The 13,927-nt window shown below is 39.4% G+C and overlaps 2 protein-coding genes across 2 annotated transcripts; both read left to right on the top strand.

Moving 5' to 3' along the window:
- Positions 1-6,140: 6,140 nt before the first annotated feature.
- Positions 6,141-8,867, top strand: LOC107222539 (UDP-glycosyltransferase UGT5). The gene is made up of 5 exons (XM_015661955.2): positions 6,141-6,781; positions 7,096-7,466; positions 7,566-7,788; positions 8,169-8,388; positions 8,478-8,867. The coding sequence occupies exons 1-5, from the start codon at positions 6,307-6,309 to the stop codon at positions 8,776-8,778; spliced, it is 1,590 nt and encodes a 529-aa protein (XP_015517441.2). The 5' UTR covers positions 6,141-6,306; the 3' UTR covers positions 8,779-8,867.
- Positions 8,868-10,335: 1,468 nt separating this feature from the next.
- Positions 10,336-13,567, top strand: LOC107222540 (UDP-glycosyltransferase UGT5). Its single transcript, XM_015661956.2, has 5 exons — positions 10,336-11,047; positions 11,552-11,922; positions 12,028-12,250; positions 12,831-13,050; positions 13,133-13,567. The coding sequence occupies exons 1-5, from the start codon at positions 10,579-10,581 to the stop codon at positions 13,431-13,433; spliced, it is 1,584 nt and encodes a 527-aa protein (XP_015517442.2). The 5' UTR covers positions 10,336-10,578; the 3' UTR covers positions 13,434-13,567.
- The last annotated feature ends 360 nt before the right edge of the window (positions 13,568-13,927 follow it).

Here is a 13,927-nt window from a genome sequence, read left to right as displayed (position 1 = left end):
CCGCGACGTGAATTCGGCTTTTCCAAACGGGGCGGAGTTGAAGTTTCGATTGTTAAAAGTTTCGAAAGCGCCTAATTACGATTTATTTTCTGGTGAAACTTAAAGAAATCTAACTTTGAAGAAACAACAAAGTTTCGAGTGATCGGAAAGCTGACGGCTCAAAGTTCCGAAGTGATAGATTTTGAAAATTCAAGTTAGGATAGAGCAAAGTTCCGAAAAATGAAGGTTTGACAGAGTAAAATTTCAAAAATCAATATCTACTCGCACAGCGTAGTTTACTCAACGAGCGGGTGCAAAAAATGAGAAAAACCGAAAATGAGAATGGTTCCAGGATTCCGAATGTGAAAATATCGAAAATCCAAAACTAAGAAAGTTCAAAGTGGAGAAATATCACCAAGCCAGAAATTCACAGGACTGAAAATCTTGGATCATGCGGAATTTCGATGTTTCAGATTTTGAAATTTTCTCATTCCCGCACATTCGGAACTTTAACTTATCGGAGCTACGCCCTTTAAAAATGTTGTCCTTTCGAAACTTTGAACCTCTAGAGTTTCGGACCAGCATTCGAACCTCTGATGTTTCCTCAAGGTTTGAATATTTTACCTCAAGTTTCGCTTTCGGAAGTTTTCAAAATCGGAATTTCAACCACGCCCCTTCCAAACTATGCAGCACGGTCGTAAAACGATGAAAGTATACACATCGCGACGGCAAGGTTTTCGCGCATAAATACGAGGTCTTGATAAATTACCAAGGGCGACATTTATGTATTAGGAAACCGAGCGGGTTCCGCCCGTGCAATCCGTGGCAAATGCATCGCATATACATGTACCTTACAAAATAAAACGCGAAACACGCGAGCGAGTCGAGGGTGAAGTTTCATGACAAAACCCAACCCTTGTTGTTGTTGTTTTGCGTGATTTGTCAAAAACCTTGCCGCCTGACGGGAGATCTTTGAGGCTTTAAACACTCGTCAAACTTCTCTCGGCGACGATTCGTTCTACCGTGAAACACGAGTTATGGACGCCATTTTGCGAAAACCAACGCTCTGCGATTCGGGTTAATTTACATCACGCTCTGATAATTTCAGTTTTGCGTACATAGGAAAATTACGCCCCTGCAGCCTCGAGTAATTAACCGTATGCGACGGGGAAGGTTTTTCTTAATTTTTTTTTTTTTTCTCCACACTGCCGATTTCAACATTTTCATCCCTCGCTTTCGGCTTATTTTGGAGTTCGCTGTAGGCTCTTATCGTCAGGGCAACGTCTCAAGTCAGGAGGAGGGTCCACCACTACACCAGCAAAACTTTTGGCGACCCTGGAACTTCGGAAAGTGATGAAAATCCATGTCACCCGTATTCGGGGACCAGCTTCAAGCCTCGACGAGTTTCCCTCCTCCATTCTCAGCCAGCTGTATTAGCGCCTGAGTAACCTATGGCGCATTCCTTGCCAAGTGTACCAACGATCAACGCTTATCCAAGATTTTTGTATCCAGACATTATAGTCATTTGTTTGTAAACAGTGTTTGAGCTTAAAAATGTACGCATACGAGTATTTCGAAATTAACGTTGTTGAAGTAAAATCAAGTTTCTCCAAAATTCGATTAATTTTATTTCACCTGAAATATATGAATTTCAACCTTCGAAAACCTTCTACAGGTACGTCAATTCTCATGCAAATTACATGTATTTTTCGCCTTCTCTTATCATCGTTTTGGATTTACCGTATACCGAATTTTAAACTATCGTATAAAACTTGAAACCGACCGCTTCGAAACACAGCATACATTGATCTGGAAAAATGCGGTTTGAAAATATTTAAAAACGTCGATCAAAAATTACTTCGATTTTACAACATAAGCGAACGTTTCATTTTTTTCTCTGTAAATAACTGTCGAATAGCTAGAATTTAATTACGTAATTCTGTGAGAAATAAACTCAATTTTATAATTGGGTAAATGACACGGAAAATTTGTAAGAAAAAGATAGATCAAAAACGAAATGATTTTCAGTATCAAAAATTGGACAATTTGGCATGGAATGCCCTGTATAGCCGAGGAGAATAAATGTCAGAAGACCCAGCTTGATTACTCTTCCGTCCTGTTCTCTCGAACTACGCAAATTCTCGGTACATGAAACCTCGCAATACAACGTCGCCAAGAAATTCGGTTTTGCGATTTTGCGGAATTCGCAAAGATCCTCATAAATTCTCTAAACTTGGGTACGCAGCAATTTACGCACTCTGCAGCAGCGGGATGAAAAACGGGGGAAAAAAAAAAAAACAAGGCGTTACGAAGATACGACGTACGTGAAGAAATTAAATTCAGAGAAGCAAACCTGTGCTAAAATTTTTTTCGCGCGAAAATGAATATCTGATATTAATCTTAAGTCGCGTTCTTATATTAGCACACAAGGTTAAGGCACCGGCGTCGTTTTACTTTTTCCGCGGATGGGATAAAACGCTTTTTCATCTATCGAACGGATGCCGGTTAGACGCTAGGTAACCCCGAGGGAAAGAAGTTGGACGTATTTGGGTTTAGATCCGAAAATGCGAGTACGAGATAGAAGGCGATGCTGGAAATCAAGGGTGAAAAGGGAGGAGACGAGGGGAAAAAAAAAAAAAAAATTCAAGGAAAGAAAAAGAAAAAACGAAGGACGGAGAAGAAAGGTAGAGGAGAGACGGCATAGTGCGTTGGTACCTGTACGAAATTGAAACGAACTTATTCGGAACGCGTAATCCTTGATCAAATCTTACAAACCTCATTTTCGACCTCGGAAAATCCTCAGGATTTTTTCCCACGGGCCTGGTTTTGGATGGTCTGAAAATTCCGTGTCGAGGTAGAACCTAGAAAAAAAACAAGATAAAAAAGGTTAAACAAATTTGCCTCGGGTCTGAAATGAACTGTTGAAACAATTGAAGGGAGAAGGCAAAATGTCGAAAAAATCAAAATTTGCAAATAGTATTCGATTGGGTACCGTTCGAAAAAATGGTTGACGATGATTCAACGCTCTTCATTTTCTCCGCCGCAGAGCAGCGTGCAGAGAAAGGTTTCCCTGTTTTATAATACGATCGATATTATACGGTAAAAGCAAAATAAGATGAATAAAAATACAGTTGAATAAAAAGAAAAAAAAGGTAAATTACAAGTCGCGCATACAAGGTCCTTCATTAACTCGACAGCATCTGACGGGGGTAAAAAGTTTAGCGAGAAACCAGAAACCTGCAGGGTTTAACCGGACAAATTGCCGGTGTAGCAATTCGTCAACGTGTTTCTTTTTTCTCGGGGCTCCTCGGCTTACTTATGCAAACTTTGCCCCCGGTAGACAAAGTGAATTATAAACACACCGCAAGGTGGATACATATTCTATCTATATACTCTGAATACCTCGAGTTCTCCATACTTCTCATTCTTCAAGGTAGTTGGTTAGCGACGGTAGCGCCATCAGACGGGTAATCGTGAGAACTACATTTCACGTATAATCGGAAAATAAATTTGGCAACGTCGCATGATTTTCTTTTTTTTGCAGTCTGGTCGAACCTTCGACGTTTACCTCGCTGTAATCCATATTTTTGTAAATCAAAGTGTCAGATTAGTTACCATTTAAGGGGAAATTCGCAATGAAAAGAAAAAAAAAAAAAAAAATAAATAAAGTGTTTTAACGATATCATATCTAAACAGCAGAAAAGTAATAATTTTAGTACAGCGCGTAATTTGCATACTTGCGACGTTGCCAAATGTAGAATCGGATTTCTCTTTTTTTATATCACGTTTTTAATTATTAAATGACTGAGAAAATTCGCAAAAATTTGTTGCATTGTTCATAAATATCCATTATACCTTATTCAATATTTCTTACCATCCTATAAACATTTTATTATAAGACAGCCAACTCGAAACAATCAGTTTTTATATCCCACTTCCTATCTACACAATATAAAACAGCTCAGCTTTGAAATAAAAAAAAAATAAAACTCGGTAACTAAACGGTAAATCATTTGAAATTACTAAAAGAATTGTACAATTAACACTCACGTGAATGAAAAATTTCCGAAATTATTACCCAACTACATTAACTCACGTGATTTCAGTATAATGGAACACCAGCTGAGTTCTTGGGCTATTTCTGGTCATTTCTACAATTGCTAATGTTCCGGTGTATCAAATCAATGTCAGTCAAATAATCGACGAACGGTGTTTCCGCAAACGAGACGTTCGTTTTTCCATGGAATGAATTTCACGAGCAAACACTTTTTTTTTCTCTTGCTGCAATTGGAGTCAATCGAAAAGCTTCACTTGGGTAGTTTTCTGAGCAGAAATTCAAATCATCTCTTTGTTCTCCACTTGAAGAATGAGTACCGAGAGATGAATGTAGGATTTTTTTCATCCGTGTTGGTGGCTAAGGTACTGGAAAACTATGGAATGGACAAGGCCGAAAAATTCTTCATTTAGTGTGAAAGACCGTGAGATTTTGGACCGTTCGTAACCAGTTGTAAAAAATAATAATGACCGAATGAGGAAGTTTTTATAACACACAATACGATTCCAATTATAGATGCGACAAGAAATCGCGATGGCCTTGTACACTTCTTTGCTATAGTATTGCTCTTCGCAATATTTTAAATAATATTTTTCATCCACACGCTCATCGATTCACAGTGAAGACCCAGGATAGAAAATGAAAGAACGATTCATTTTTCGGCAATCTATTACCGCGGGTGGGATAAAAAAATGCGAAAGCTCGAAAAGTCGACGGGACAAAATCCCGAAAGTCAAACTACCGACAGTTAAAAACGTAGAAAGACTATAAATACGAAAAGACGACTTGTAGAAAAATAAAAATTTCGAACGTAAAAATGTATAAATAAATTTGGACCATAATTTTTTTCGAGAATGGCCAAGATTACGAAGGGCTAAATATTGAATAACGAAAATACCGAAGAATGCCTTTGTCGAAAATCTACGAATCCGAGTTTATCAATAACGACTGACCAAAGAGTCGAAAGGTCGGAACTTTGATTGTCGACAGCTAATTTTTTGGGTTTTGCGGCTATTCGAAGCGTCAGCCGGTCTCAATTTTTGATTCCGGAACTTTCATATTTCTCTTTATCCACATTCTGGGCCTTGGTCATTCGGAATGCCGACTGTTCTGAAAATACTTTTTCGGATAAGAGAGCGTTTGGTTAAATGAACTTTTGGGAAAACAGTTACTTGGGTACGCTGATCGTTCGTTGTTTTGAAATTCGTATCACGAAAATTTTTTCTTTGTCGACCAGTTCACTTTTTGGTCTTTCGGGATTTTGAGCCCCACCTTATTATCGCAAAAATTCCGTCGATTTCTGAGCGTCGAATATTTTTCCGACGTGGCGAAGGATCCTCAAGTACTGGAGTCTGAAGACTCCGTTCATTATGTAACTGAAATCATATCAGTGTGGAGCCATCAAACTAGACTGGTTCAAAATATAACGTTGTTCAATATTTAGCATCAACTGATTAGTTTGATTCTGGTACCGTCACACGTGTGTATCATGCGCGCCTTTCAATACCCTTGACATATTATGTAAGAGATTGAGGAAATAAAACCGACGGTAAAAAACGCAATGCTTTAAGTCATGGATGTGGTAAATGATAGCCACAAATCACGTCAAAGCACTGGCACGGAAAGGAGAACAATTTTATTTCACTCACTGTCGAATTTAGAACGATACACGTGATAGGAAAAAAAAATGAAACTGTGTTGTGGCACAGGATTTTCCCTATTTTTTTTCCACAACCACCTGGACGGTGTTGACATTGAAATTATAATTCAACTATTAATATTAGACGCATTATCGATGATGTAAGTCATAATGCTAATAGGAATCCGTGGTCAGGGTAAGGCTATGGAATAGAAAGGGAAAAAAACTTAGATTGGTAATCGTATAGTTATACTCTAACAATCTGACAGTGAATGCCAATGAATTATTCTATTCATTACTGAGGAATACCAGTTTTTTCCGGATACGCTGTCTGACGCGTAGATCACACGTGCCCAGCAGCAATTGGTATAAAAAATTGTGTGGGAAATTCGATTTGCCTCTTTGTCCGTACGACTGTGTTGTGTTTAGCAAAGTATAAGAAACGCTCGTTCCACTCGCATACAGTCACACGGAAATATCTTAAATATATGCCGTCTTGCAGGCTCAGGAATAGCGGATTCAAGTGCAAGATGCCGTATCCCCGGTAGCATGTAGTACATTAATAGTGAGCTTCGTTCTTCGGAACTCAGTCTGTGGTGCGAGGTGCTGGTGATGTCTCGGAAGTACGAACACTATGACGAAACATTTGATATTAGTCGCGTCGGTGCTGGTCGTGGCTGTTTTACATCATGTATGGGCGTCAAGGATCCTGGCTATATGTCCATCGAGTTCGATCAGCCATCAAATCGTGTTTCGTGGGCTGACAATGGCTCTGAGGGAGCGAGGCCACGAGCTTGTTGTCGTAACGACGGACCCAGTCGACGATCCGGCCTTGAAAAACTACACCGAGATAAGCATCAACTTTCTATACAAGGATTTTATTCAACATGTGGATTGGGTTACTAACCGGCAACACGAAACCTGGTTCGACGTAGTTGCCAATTGGGCTCCCGCGTTCAAGTCGCAGGCTGATCGCATCCTCAACCTACCAGAACTCAGGAACCTCTACGCACCGGATAGTGGGGAAAAGTTTGACCTACTAATTATCGAGGCGCTTTATTGGCCTGTATTTTTACCACTCGGTAAACGATTTGACGTTCCAGTTATAGGCAAGTTATTTTTTATTCCGAACAGAAATTATTCAAGCACTTCGCAATTGATGATTTGATAGAGGGATTAACTTGAGAGAGGTGACAATTTCAGGCTGAAAATGTTTTGCAATAAAAAATGTTAGCATAGCACGAAATGCTCCCTATGGTGAACCTCATAAAGCAGTTGAACCTTATGCACGATATCTCTGGTTGTACAATATCTTGTAACTGATGTTACTGATGTACCTGCAACGTTTCAACAATATTTGTCTATCATGTATTATTACGGTAATTAAATTGCATTTTAAGACAGTCTTTAACATGTTGTTAAGGTCTAACGTCTCTGGGGTTGACTACCAATATTCATTACGCAATTGGTAATCCAGTACTGTCCTCTCATCCGTCACACTGGGACGCTGGGAAGGCTGTGCTGGGAGAGTTGACGCTGTGGCAAAGACTAAAGAATTTCGTGAGGATATGGAGATATCTGTACTGTTACCAAAGCGATATCATTTCGACGCAACAGGAGGTAGCATGGAAATATTTTGGAAATGATGTACCTGATCTCCGAGATCTTGAAAAAAACATCAGCTTGATTTTCGTTAATCAGCAAGCGCCCATTTCATACCTCAGACCTAATACTCCCAGGATTATCGAAATTGGTGGATTCCACGTCTCGAAGCAGGTGAAACCTCTCTCGAAGGTATGAATAACAAGACATTCACAGTTTTAGCAAACTTTAGTAGATGCTTGATGCATAGAAAGAAAATGTACTAGAATCTTGATTTATTTTTTGACGTAGGATCTTCAGAGGACCTTAGACAAAGCCACGCAAGGCTTCATATACATGAGCCTTGGATCAAATGTCAAAAGTTCCATGTTGAGTAATGAAATACGAGATGAATTCATCGCAACATTTTCAAAATTGCCCTACACCGTTATCTGGAAATACGAGGATGAGTTTCTTCCCGGCCTGCCAGAGAACGTGATAATCATGAAGTGGACCCCGCAGCAGTCTATTTTAGGTGACGACGACAAGGTTTTGCTCAATATTCGATTTCATTGAAAACATTTCTTACATTTTTTCAACGTTTGAATGTATCGTATATCGCCACTATTCCTGATTCAACCCCACTTCGACTATAATCCCTCATTTGAATTGCAATTTTTATTTTTTTTTTTATAGCATAATGATTAAACGATCTTACAATCAACTTCCTACGTAATGACACCGTTATTTTTTATGCTTGTGAGACGGAACTCAAATGAGTCCCAGTGAACTCCATTTTCATTACGAAGCGCAATCCCATTGCATTAAAAAAAAACGTGTCACTGTAATTATCATACTATGCGATCCATACCATCGTAAAAATTAGTACAACACCTGGTTACATTTCCTGTTTAGCGCATCCGAATATAAAAGCTTTCATATACCAAGGAGGTCTACAAAGTACAGAGGAAGCGATTTCTCACATCGTTCCCGTTATCGGGTTACCAGTATTTGCTGACCAGGACATGATGGTGGAGAAAATGGTTTCTTTAGGAGTTGGGAAAAAGTTGGAAATCCTTACTCTGAACAGGGCAGATTTACTCGAAGCGATACACTCAGTTGTACAGGACAGCAGGTATGTATGACACATTCTCGGTTAGAAATTACAAATTCGTCAAGTTGCCAAATAGTTGCATCAATTCTGATAACGCTCATCATTTTCAGCTACAAGCAACGTATGCTGAATTTGCGTGACTTGCTGAAAGATAAGCCGTACGATTCGTTGGAGAACGCGGTTTGGTGGACGGAACACGTGATACGTCACAAGGGTGCCCCTCATCTGCACTCGACGACAGCCGACGATCCCTGGTATCAGCGGCAAGACATGGACTTGATTTTCATTATTTCAACTGTGATTTTGATAGCTTTCAGTATAACGTTAGTTGTATTACATAAGTTGATGGTTCACAGTATTCGTGTGCTTAAACATTGGTTGCCCGACAGCAAAAAGCACAAAGTATATTGACTCGTTCCATGTAAATGTTACAACAGATGTATTTCAACGGTGATAATGTGTATGCGTAATGGATGATTGAATATAATTGATCCATCATTTTTGCAAATTTTTTATGACCTTTGATACCTGAACTGTACTATTATATGCAACATACTTGAAGAATTTAATTTGCCTGACAAATAATCATATTTCACACTAAAATGCGTGTATGTGAACTTGGCTCAGCAATTTGAAAAATCAAAGCTTTTGAAAGTTTTTCGAGACGTGCGTGCGTTTGTGCGTTAAATCTCGATTTCACAACTTGAACGGTTTTTCTGGAATTGATTACAATTTTTCAGAATTACAAATTGTATTTAACCCTCATGTTACCAAAATAATCTCACAATCTGACTCTGCGTACCAACGAAGCGTGGAATTGATAATGTAGAGTACCGAGGAACCACAGTTCCACAGCATTCGATGTCTCACGCGTGAATCACACCCGTGCCTATCAGCAATGAGTCTAAAGAAATGTAACAAGAGGCGATTTCTTACGTTGTTCCTTTGATCAGCTTAGCGGTTTTTTCATAATCAGGATACAATAATCGATAAAATGGTGTCCTTAGGCGTTGGAAAAAGTTGAAAATTCTCACTTTTAACAACGACGATTTACTTTACGCGTTATACTCCGTTGTCCATGATGGCAGGTATTGTATGACATACATTTTAGGCTATTGAAAATTGGTCGTTTATGAGGTAACCAAATAATCGTGTGTATATTGATTACACTATATTTCCAACTATGAACAATGAATGATGAAGTTACGGGATTTGGTAAGAGACAAGCGGTACGATTTGTTGTAGAACGCGGTTTCGTCGACGGAACACGTGATACCGCCGATGATCCTTGGTATCAGCGACAAGACATGGACTTGATTTTCTCCATTTCTGCTGAATTTTTTACGACTTTGTATACAATACTAGCTGTATTATATAACTTTTTAGTCCACAATATGCGATTACTCAAGTGTTCACAGGTGTTGGTCAGCAGAAAGCAAAAAGCGTATTGATTTACACAGCGTAGATGTAACAACAAGGAATTCGTTGGGAGTAATATTTTGTGGCAGTATTACTTAACGCATCAATGTCCCTGAATGTCAGTGATCAGTAGGATGCGATTTCGATTTTATTACCAAATAACGACAGCAGCCTAAGCAGTAAGCGATGAACAGCATCATTTTGTTATCTTGAACAAATCATGTTTCTCACGAAATCACTAATCATGTTTCTCGACCGACCTTTCCAAAAATGTTTCACAATTTTTCTAAAGCAAGATTTTTCTGTTCATTTTTGTAGTACCGGAATTTACGTGAGAACTTGTGTGGATGTACATACTTGTCGAAAGCATGAAACAACATTTACGCATCACACAGTAATGCATGTTTTTTCAGTTGTTTGGACTCGGATGAAGTTTATGTTCCGCGAATAACCCGTATTACGTATTGTGCCAAAAATTTCCTTCGACTCCATCGTCTTCACTGTTGGACTGCACGCTTGCTACTTGCACAGCTGGCGAAGAGTATTTGGATGGCAAAGGTGACGTCTTGATATGCTCGGCCACAAAAGTATCGTATATAAAGCGCGACGGTTAGTATTCCACATATAAACTGCGGTGTACGAGAGGATACCGTTTTTTTCAATCGGCCTGTCGTTCCGATGCACCTTGTAACCGGGACTAGGAACTTCCGAAGCAATAGCTGCAATAACGGGCTTCGTGATTCGAATCGAACTAGTACATTGCCGGGCCGATAATATTGCGAGTGGACTGAGATGTCGCGGCATTTTATAACGGCTACTCTGATTGCGATCGTGGGTGTTTTACATCCGGGATGCGCCGCAAGGATACTCGGCATATTTCCGTTTCCTTCGTTCAGTCATCAAATTGTATTTCGAGGATTGACGCTGGCGTTGAGGGAGCGAGGTCACGAGCTCGTTGTAGTCACTCCTAACCCGATCAACGACCCAACCCTGAAGAACTACACGGAGATAGACGTGAGCTTCATGTACGAACACTGGAGATTGGATTGGATATCTGTTGCAAAAAAGTACACGTACTATGACTTTATCATGCAATCAACACCGACATTTTCGACGATAACTGAAGGCATCCTCAGCCATCCAAAATTGCAGAAATTGTACGAACCGGAAAGTCGAGAAACGTTTGATTTGTTACTATTTGAAGCACTTCGTTGGCCTGCTGTTCTGCTTTTCGCTAAGCGATACGAAATTCCAGCCATAGGTAAATGATATTCGTATTATCATACAAACAAATTTTGTCGGCATTCATACTTTTACAGATTCTCGATGATTGTTTATGAATGATAATATCTCGACCATATATCGTTCAATTATTGCCACTGCATTGTATTCCATCGTGATGATTTTTGTACAATTTTAAAAAATACAATCGAATTCTCCGCATTTTAACTGTAAAATTGAGTGATTGGTACGTCAACCCGGCGCTCTGAAAACACTATACATGTTCTCATACTATGATAAAGCTACAGTTGACCCGACGAGAATGGTTTATCTTATTATGAAATGCATACAAGTTCCGTAGTTAATAGAATTCATGCTAATCTCGAGTTATATTATCAAGTTATTATTGGCATCATAATTGAACCGTAAGGTAATGAACCATAAGACAATTTTTTCCTGCGAGTGTACTTTCTACAATACAATAATAATTGTCCACGGGCTCTAATAATTTCAATTGACAAACTGTATCTTACCATTCATGAAGGAATTACGTCACTGAGTCCGACTAACCAAGTGCACTATCAGTTTGGCAATCCTATAATGCCTTCTCAGCCGCCATATTGGAATAGCAGAGGAATAGGCTTCGAAAAGTTGACATTTTGGCAAAGACTATGCAACTTCGTACAGACGTGGAGATTTCTGTTTTACTACAGAACAACGTACATGCAGACGCAGCAGGAAATTGCAAGAAAATATTTTGGAAACGATATTCCGGATCTTCGTGACTTGGAAAAAAATGTCAGTTTGGTTTTCACCAACCAGCAGGCACCGATTACATTCGTACGTCCGAGTGTTCCTAAGATAATCGATATTGGTGGATTCCACATTTCGGATCGGCACGAGCCTCTATCAAAGGTATTGTGGCCGAAATATTTCCATCGTTAGGCATTTTCCGTTGATTGGCGAAGTTGGCGATTTGGCGAAGCATAGTCACGCAATCTTGGCTCATTTTGTACGCAGGACCTTCGGATGATTTTGGACGAAGCAACCCAAGGCTTCGTATACATGAGCCTTGGAACAAACACCAAAAGTGCTTCGTTAAGTAACGAAATGCGGGGCGAATTTATTGCTGCGTTTTCGGAAATGCCCTATACCGTTATTTGGAAATATGAAGACGACCTTCTTCCGGGTCAGCCGGACAACGTCCATACCGTGAAATGGATTCCACAACAGTCAGTCCTGGGTACTTGTGCATTATTTAAAATTTCTTTCTTAGGATACCAGTGTCAGTTAACTTTGAAAAATATTCCGAGGAACAAAAAATGATCGAATTCTCCGATTATTCCTCGAACAAACTGAATCTCACGTCCCACGTAACAGGACACACATACCAGTGGTTTGTTTGAGTTGTTGTGGTTGTGGTTTGAGAAATTCATTTCTGGTCAGTCACTAATTGTAAAATGCATGCATGAATTATCATCATTCCCCAAAATTCGTAACTGATTGTTAGTCAGAATAATACAGCTTGATCGTTAGTTGGATTTTGTATAATGTCGGGTTGTATAAAGCGAAGAAGAAAAAAGACATTCAACCGGACAGGTTTAGCTTTCATCGAGTTATTACGACGAGACGAAATATACTTTTTGTCACTAATCGGAACTGACTCACAGTGATCCCCTTAATCTTCATTGCTTTCTGTAAATGCAGTGCACGAGAGAAGACAAAGGGTGCAAGTGCTACTGGAATTCCTCATTTCAATGAGACGACGCGACTTCACGATATCTAAAACATTCGTTTAATATCCGAACACGATGTCTTTTCAGCGCATCCCAATATCAAAGTTTTCATATACCAAGGAGGACTTCAGAGCACAGAGGAGGCGATTTCTCATGCTGTTCCTGTGATCGGATTACCAGTTCTCGGTGATCAAACATCAAATATCGACAAGATTGTCTCTCTTGGAGTTGGTAAGAAGCTGGACATCTCCAGTGTCGACAGATTCGACCTAGTCGAAGCGATACAATCCATCGTGCGCGATGACAGGTGCGTGAAACAAAACACACTTTGCATCCAAAATCGAAATTCGCAATCGAACTGTGACTTTAATTATACCGATTCTTTTCAGCTACAAACGAAGCATGCTGAAATTGCGGGACTTGGTGAGAGACAAGCCGTACGATTCGTTGGAAAACGCGGTTTGGTGGACGGAATACGTGATACGTCACAAAGGTGCTCCTCATCTTCATTCGACGACAGCCGACGATCCCTGGTATCAACGACAAGACATCGACTTAATTTTCATCATTTATACCGCGATTTTGACAGCTTGTACTATAGCACTACGAGTTTTATACAAGCTGTTAGCTTACAGCATTTATTTCCTCAAACATCAGCACTTGATTAGGAAAAAAGAAAAAGTGTATTAAGTCGTTACGAATTATATGTGAATTATACGTAAGTGATTTAGTGATTTTCGCAATTAAATTACATGTGTATTTTTGATACCTGATTTCCTGCATTCATTTTCGCTAATAACATATGAAAGTATAAATTGTATAGTGGGTGCAATAGATTAAATAGCGAAATTCTTGTTCCGAGTCCGTAACCCTATCACGAATTTTGTTCTCCAATTATTTGAACAACGGTTATCAAATTTAATCGTAAAACTATGTTTTATACTTTGAGAAAGTATACCTTTCATGGGTCTAACTGTTGAAATGCAATACCCATTTGACAATCATACAATGTTTTCCTAACCGTCACATTGGGACATGGAAATAAGAGAACTCGGAGAATTTTCACTGTGGCAGAGTTCGAACGAGGTTATACAGTTTTGGCACTATCTGTACTTGTATTGATCGAATCACATGCTAAAGCAACAGGAACTTGCGAGAAAACATTTTGGAGATGACATTGCCGA

This window comes from Neodiprion lecontei, chromosome 7, assembly GCF_021901455.1.
Source record: "Neodiprion lecontei isolate iyNeoLeco1 chromosome 7, iyNeoLeco1.1, whole genome shotgun sequence".
Classification (NCBI taxonomy): domain Eukaryota; kingdom Metazoa; phylum Arthropoda; class Insecta; order Hymenoptera; family Diprionidae; genus Neodiprion; species Neodiprion lecontei.
This window is presented reverse-complemented; position numbering and strand designations above follow the sequence as displayed.

Bases quoted from the DNA above. Each gene is read 5' to 3' on its own strand.
- LOC107222540 (XM_015661956.2), top strand. From the start codon at position 10,579: ATGTCGCGGCATTTTATAACGGCTACTCTGATTGCGATCGTGGGTGTT. The intron at 12,251-12,830 runs GTACTTGTGCAT...ATGTCTTTTCAG, and splicing joins TCCACAACAGTCAGTCCTGG to CGCATCCCAATATCAAAGTT. The intron at 13,051-13,132 runs GTGCGTGAAACA...GATTCTTTTCAG, and splicing joins TCCATCGTGCGCGATGACAG to CTACAAACGAAGCATGCTGA.
- LOC107222539 (XM_015661955.2), top strand. From the start codon at position 6,307: ATGACGAAACATTTGATATTAGTCGCGTCGGTGCTGGTCGTGGCTGTT. The intron at 6,782-7,095 runs GCAAGTTATTTT...CATGTTGTTAAG, and splicing joins ATTTGACGTTCCAGTTATAG to GTCTAACGTCTCTGGGGTTG. The intron at 7,467-7,565 runs GTATGAATAACA...TTTTTGACGTAG, and splicing joins AGGTGAAACCTCTCTCGAAG to GATCTTCAGAGGACCTTAGA.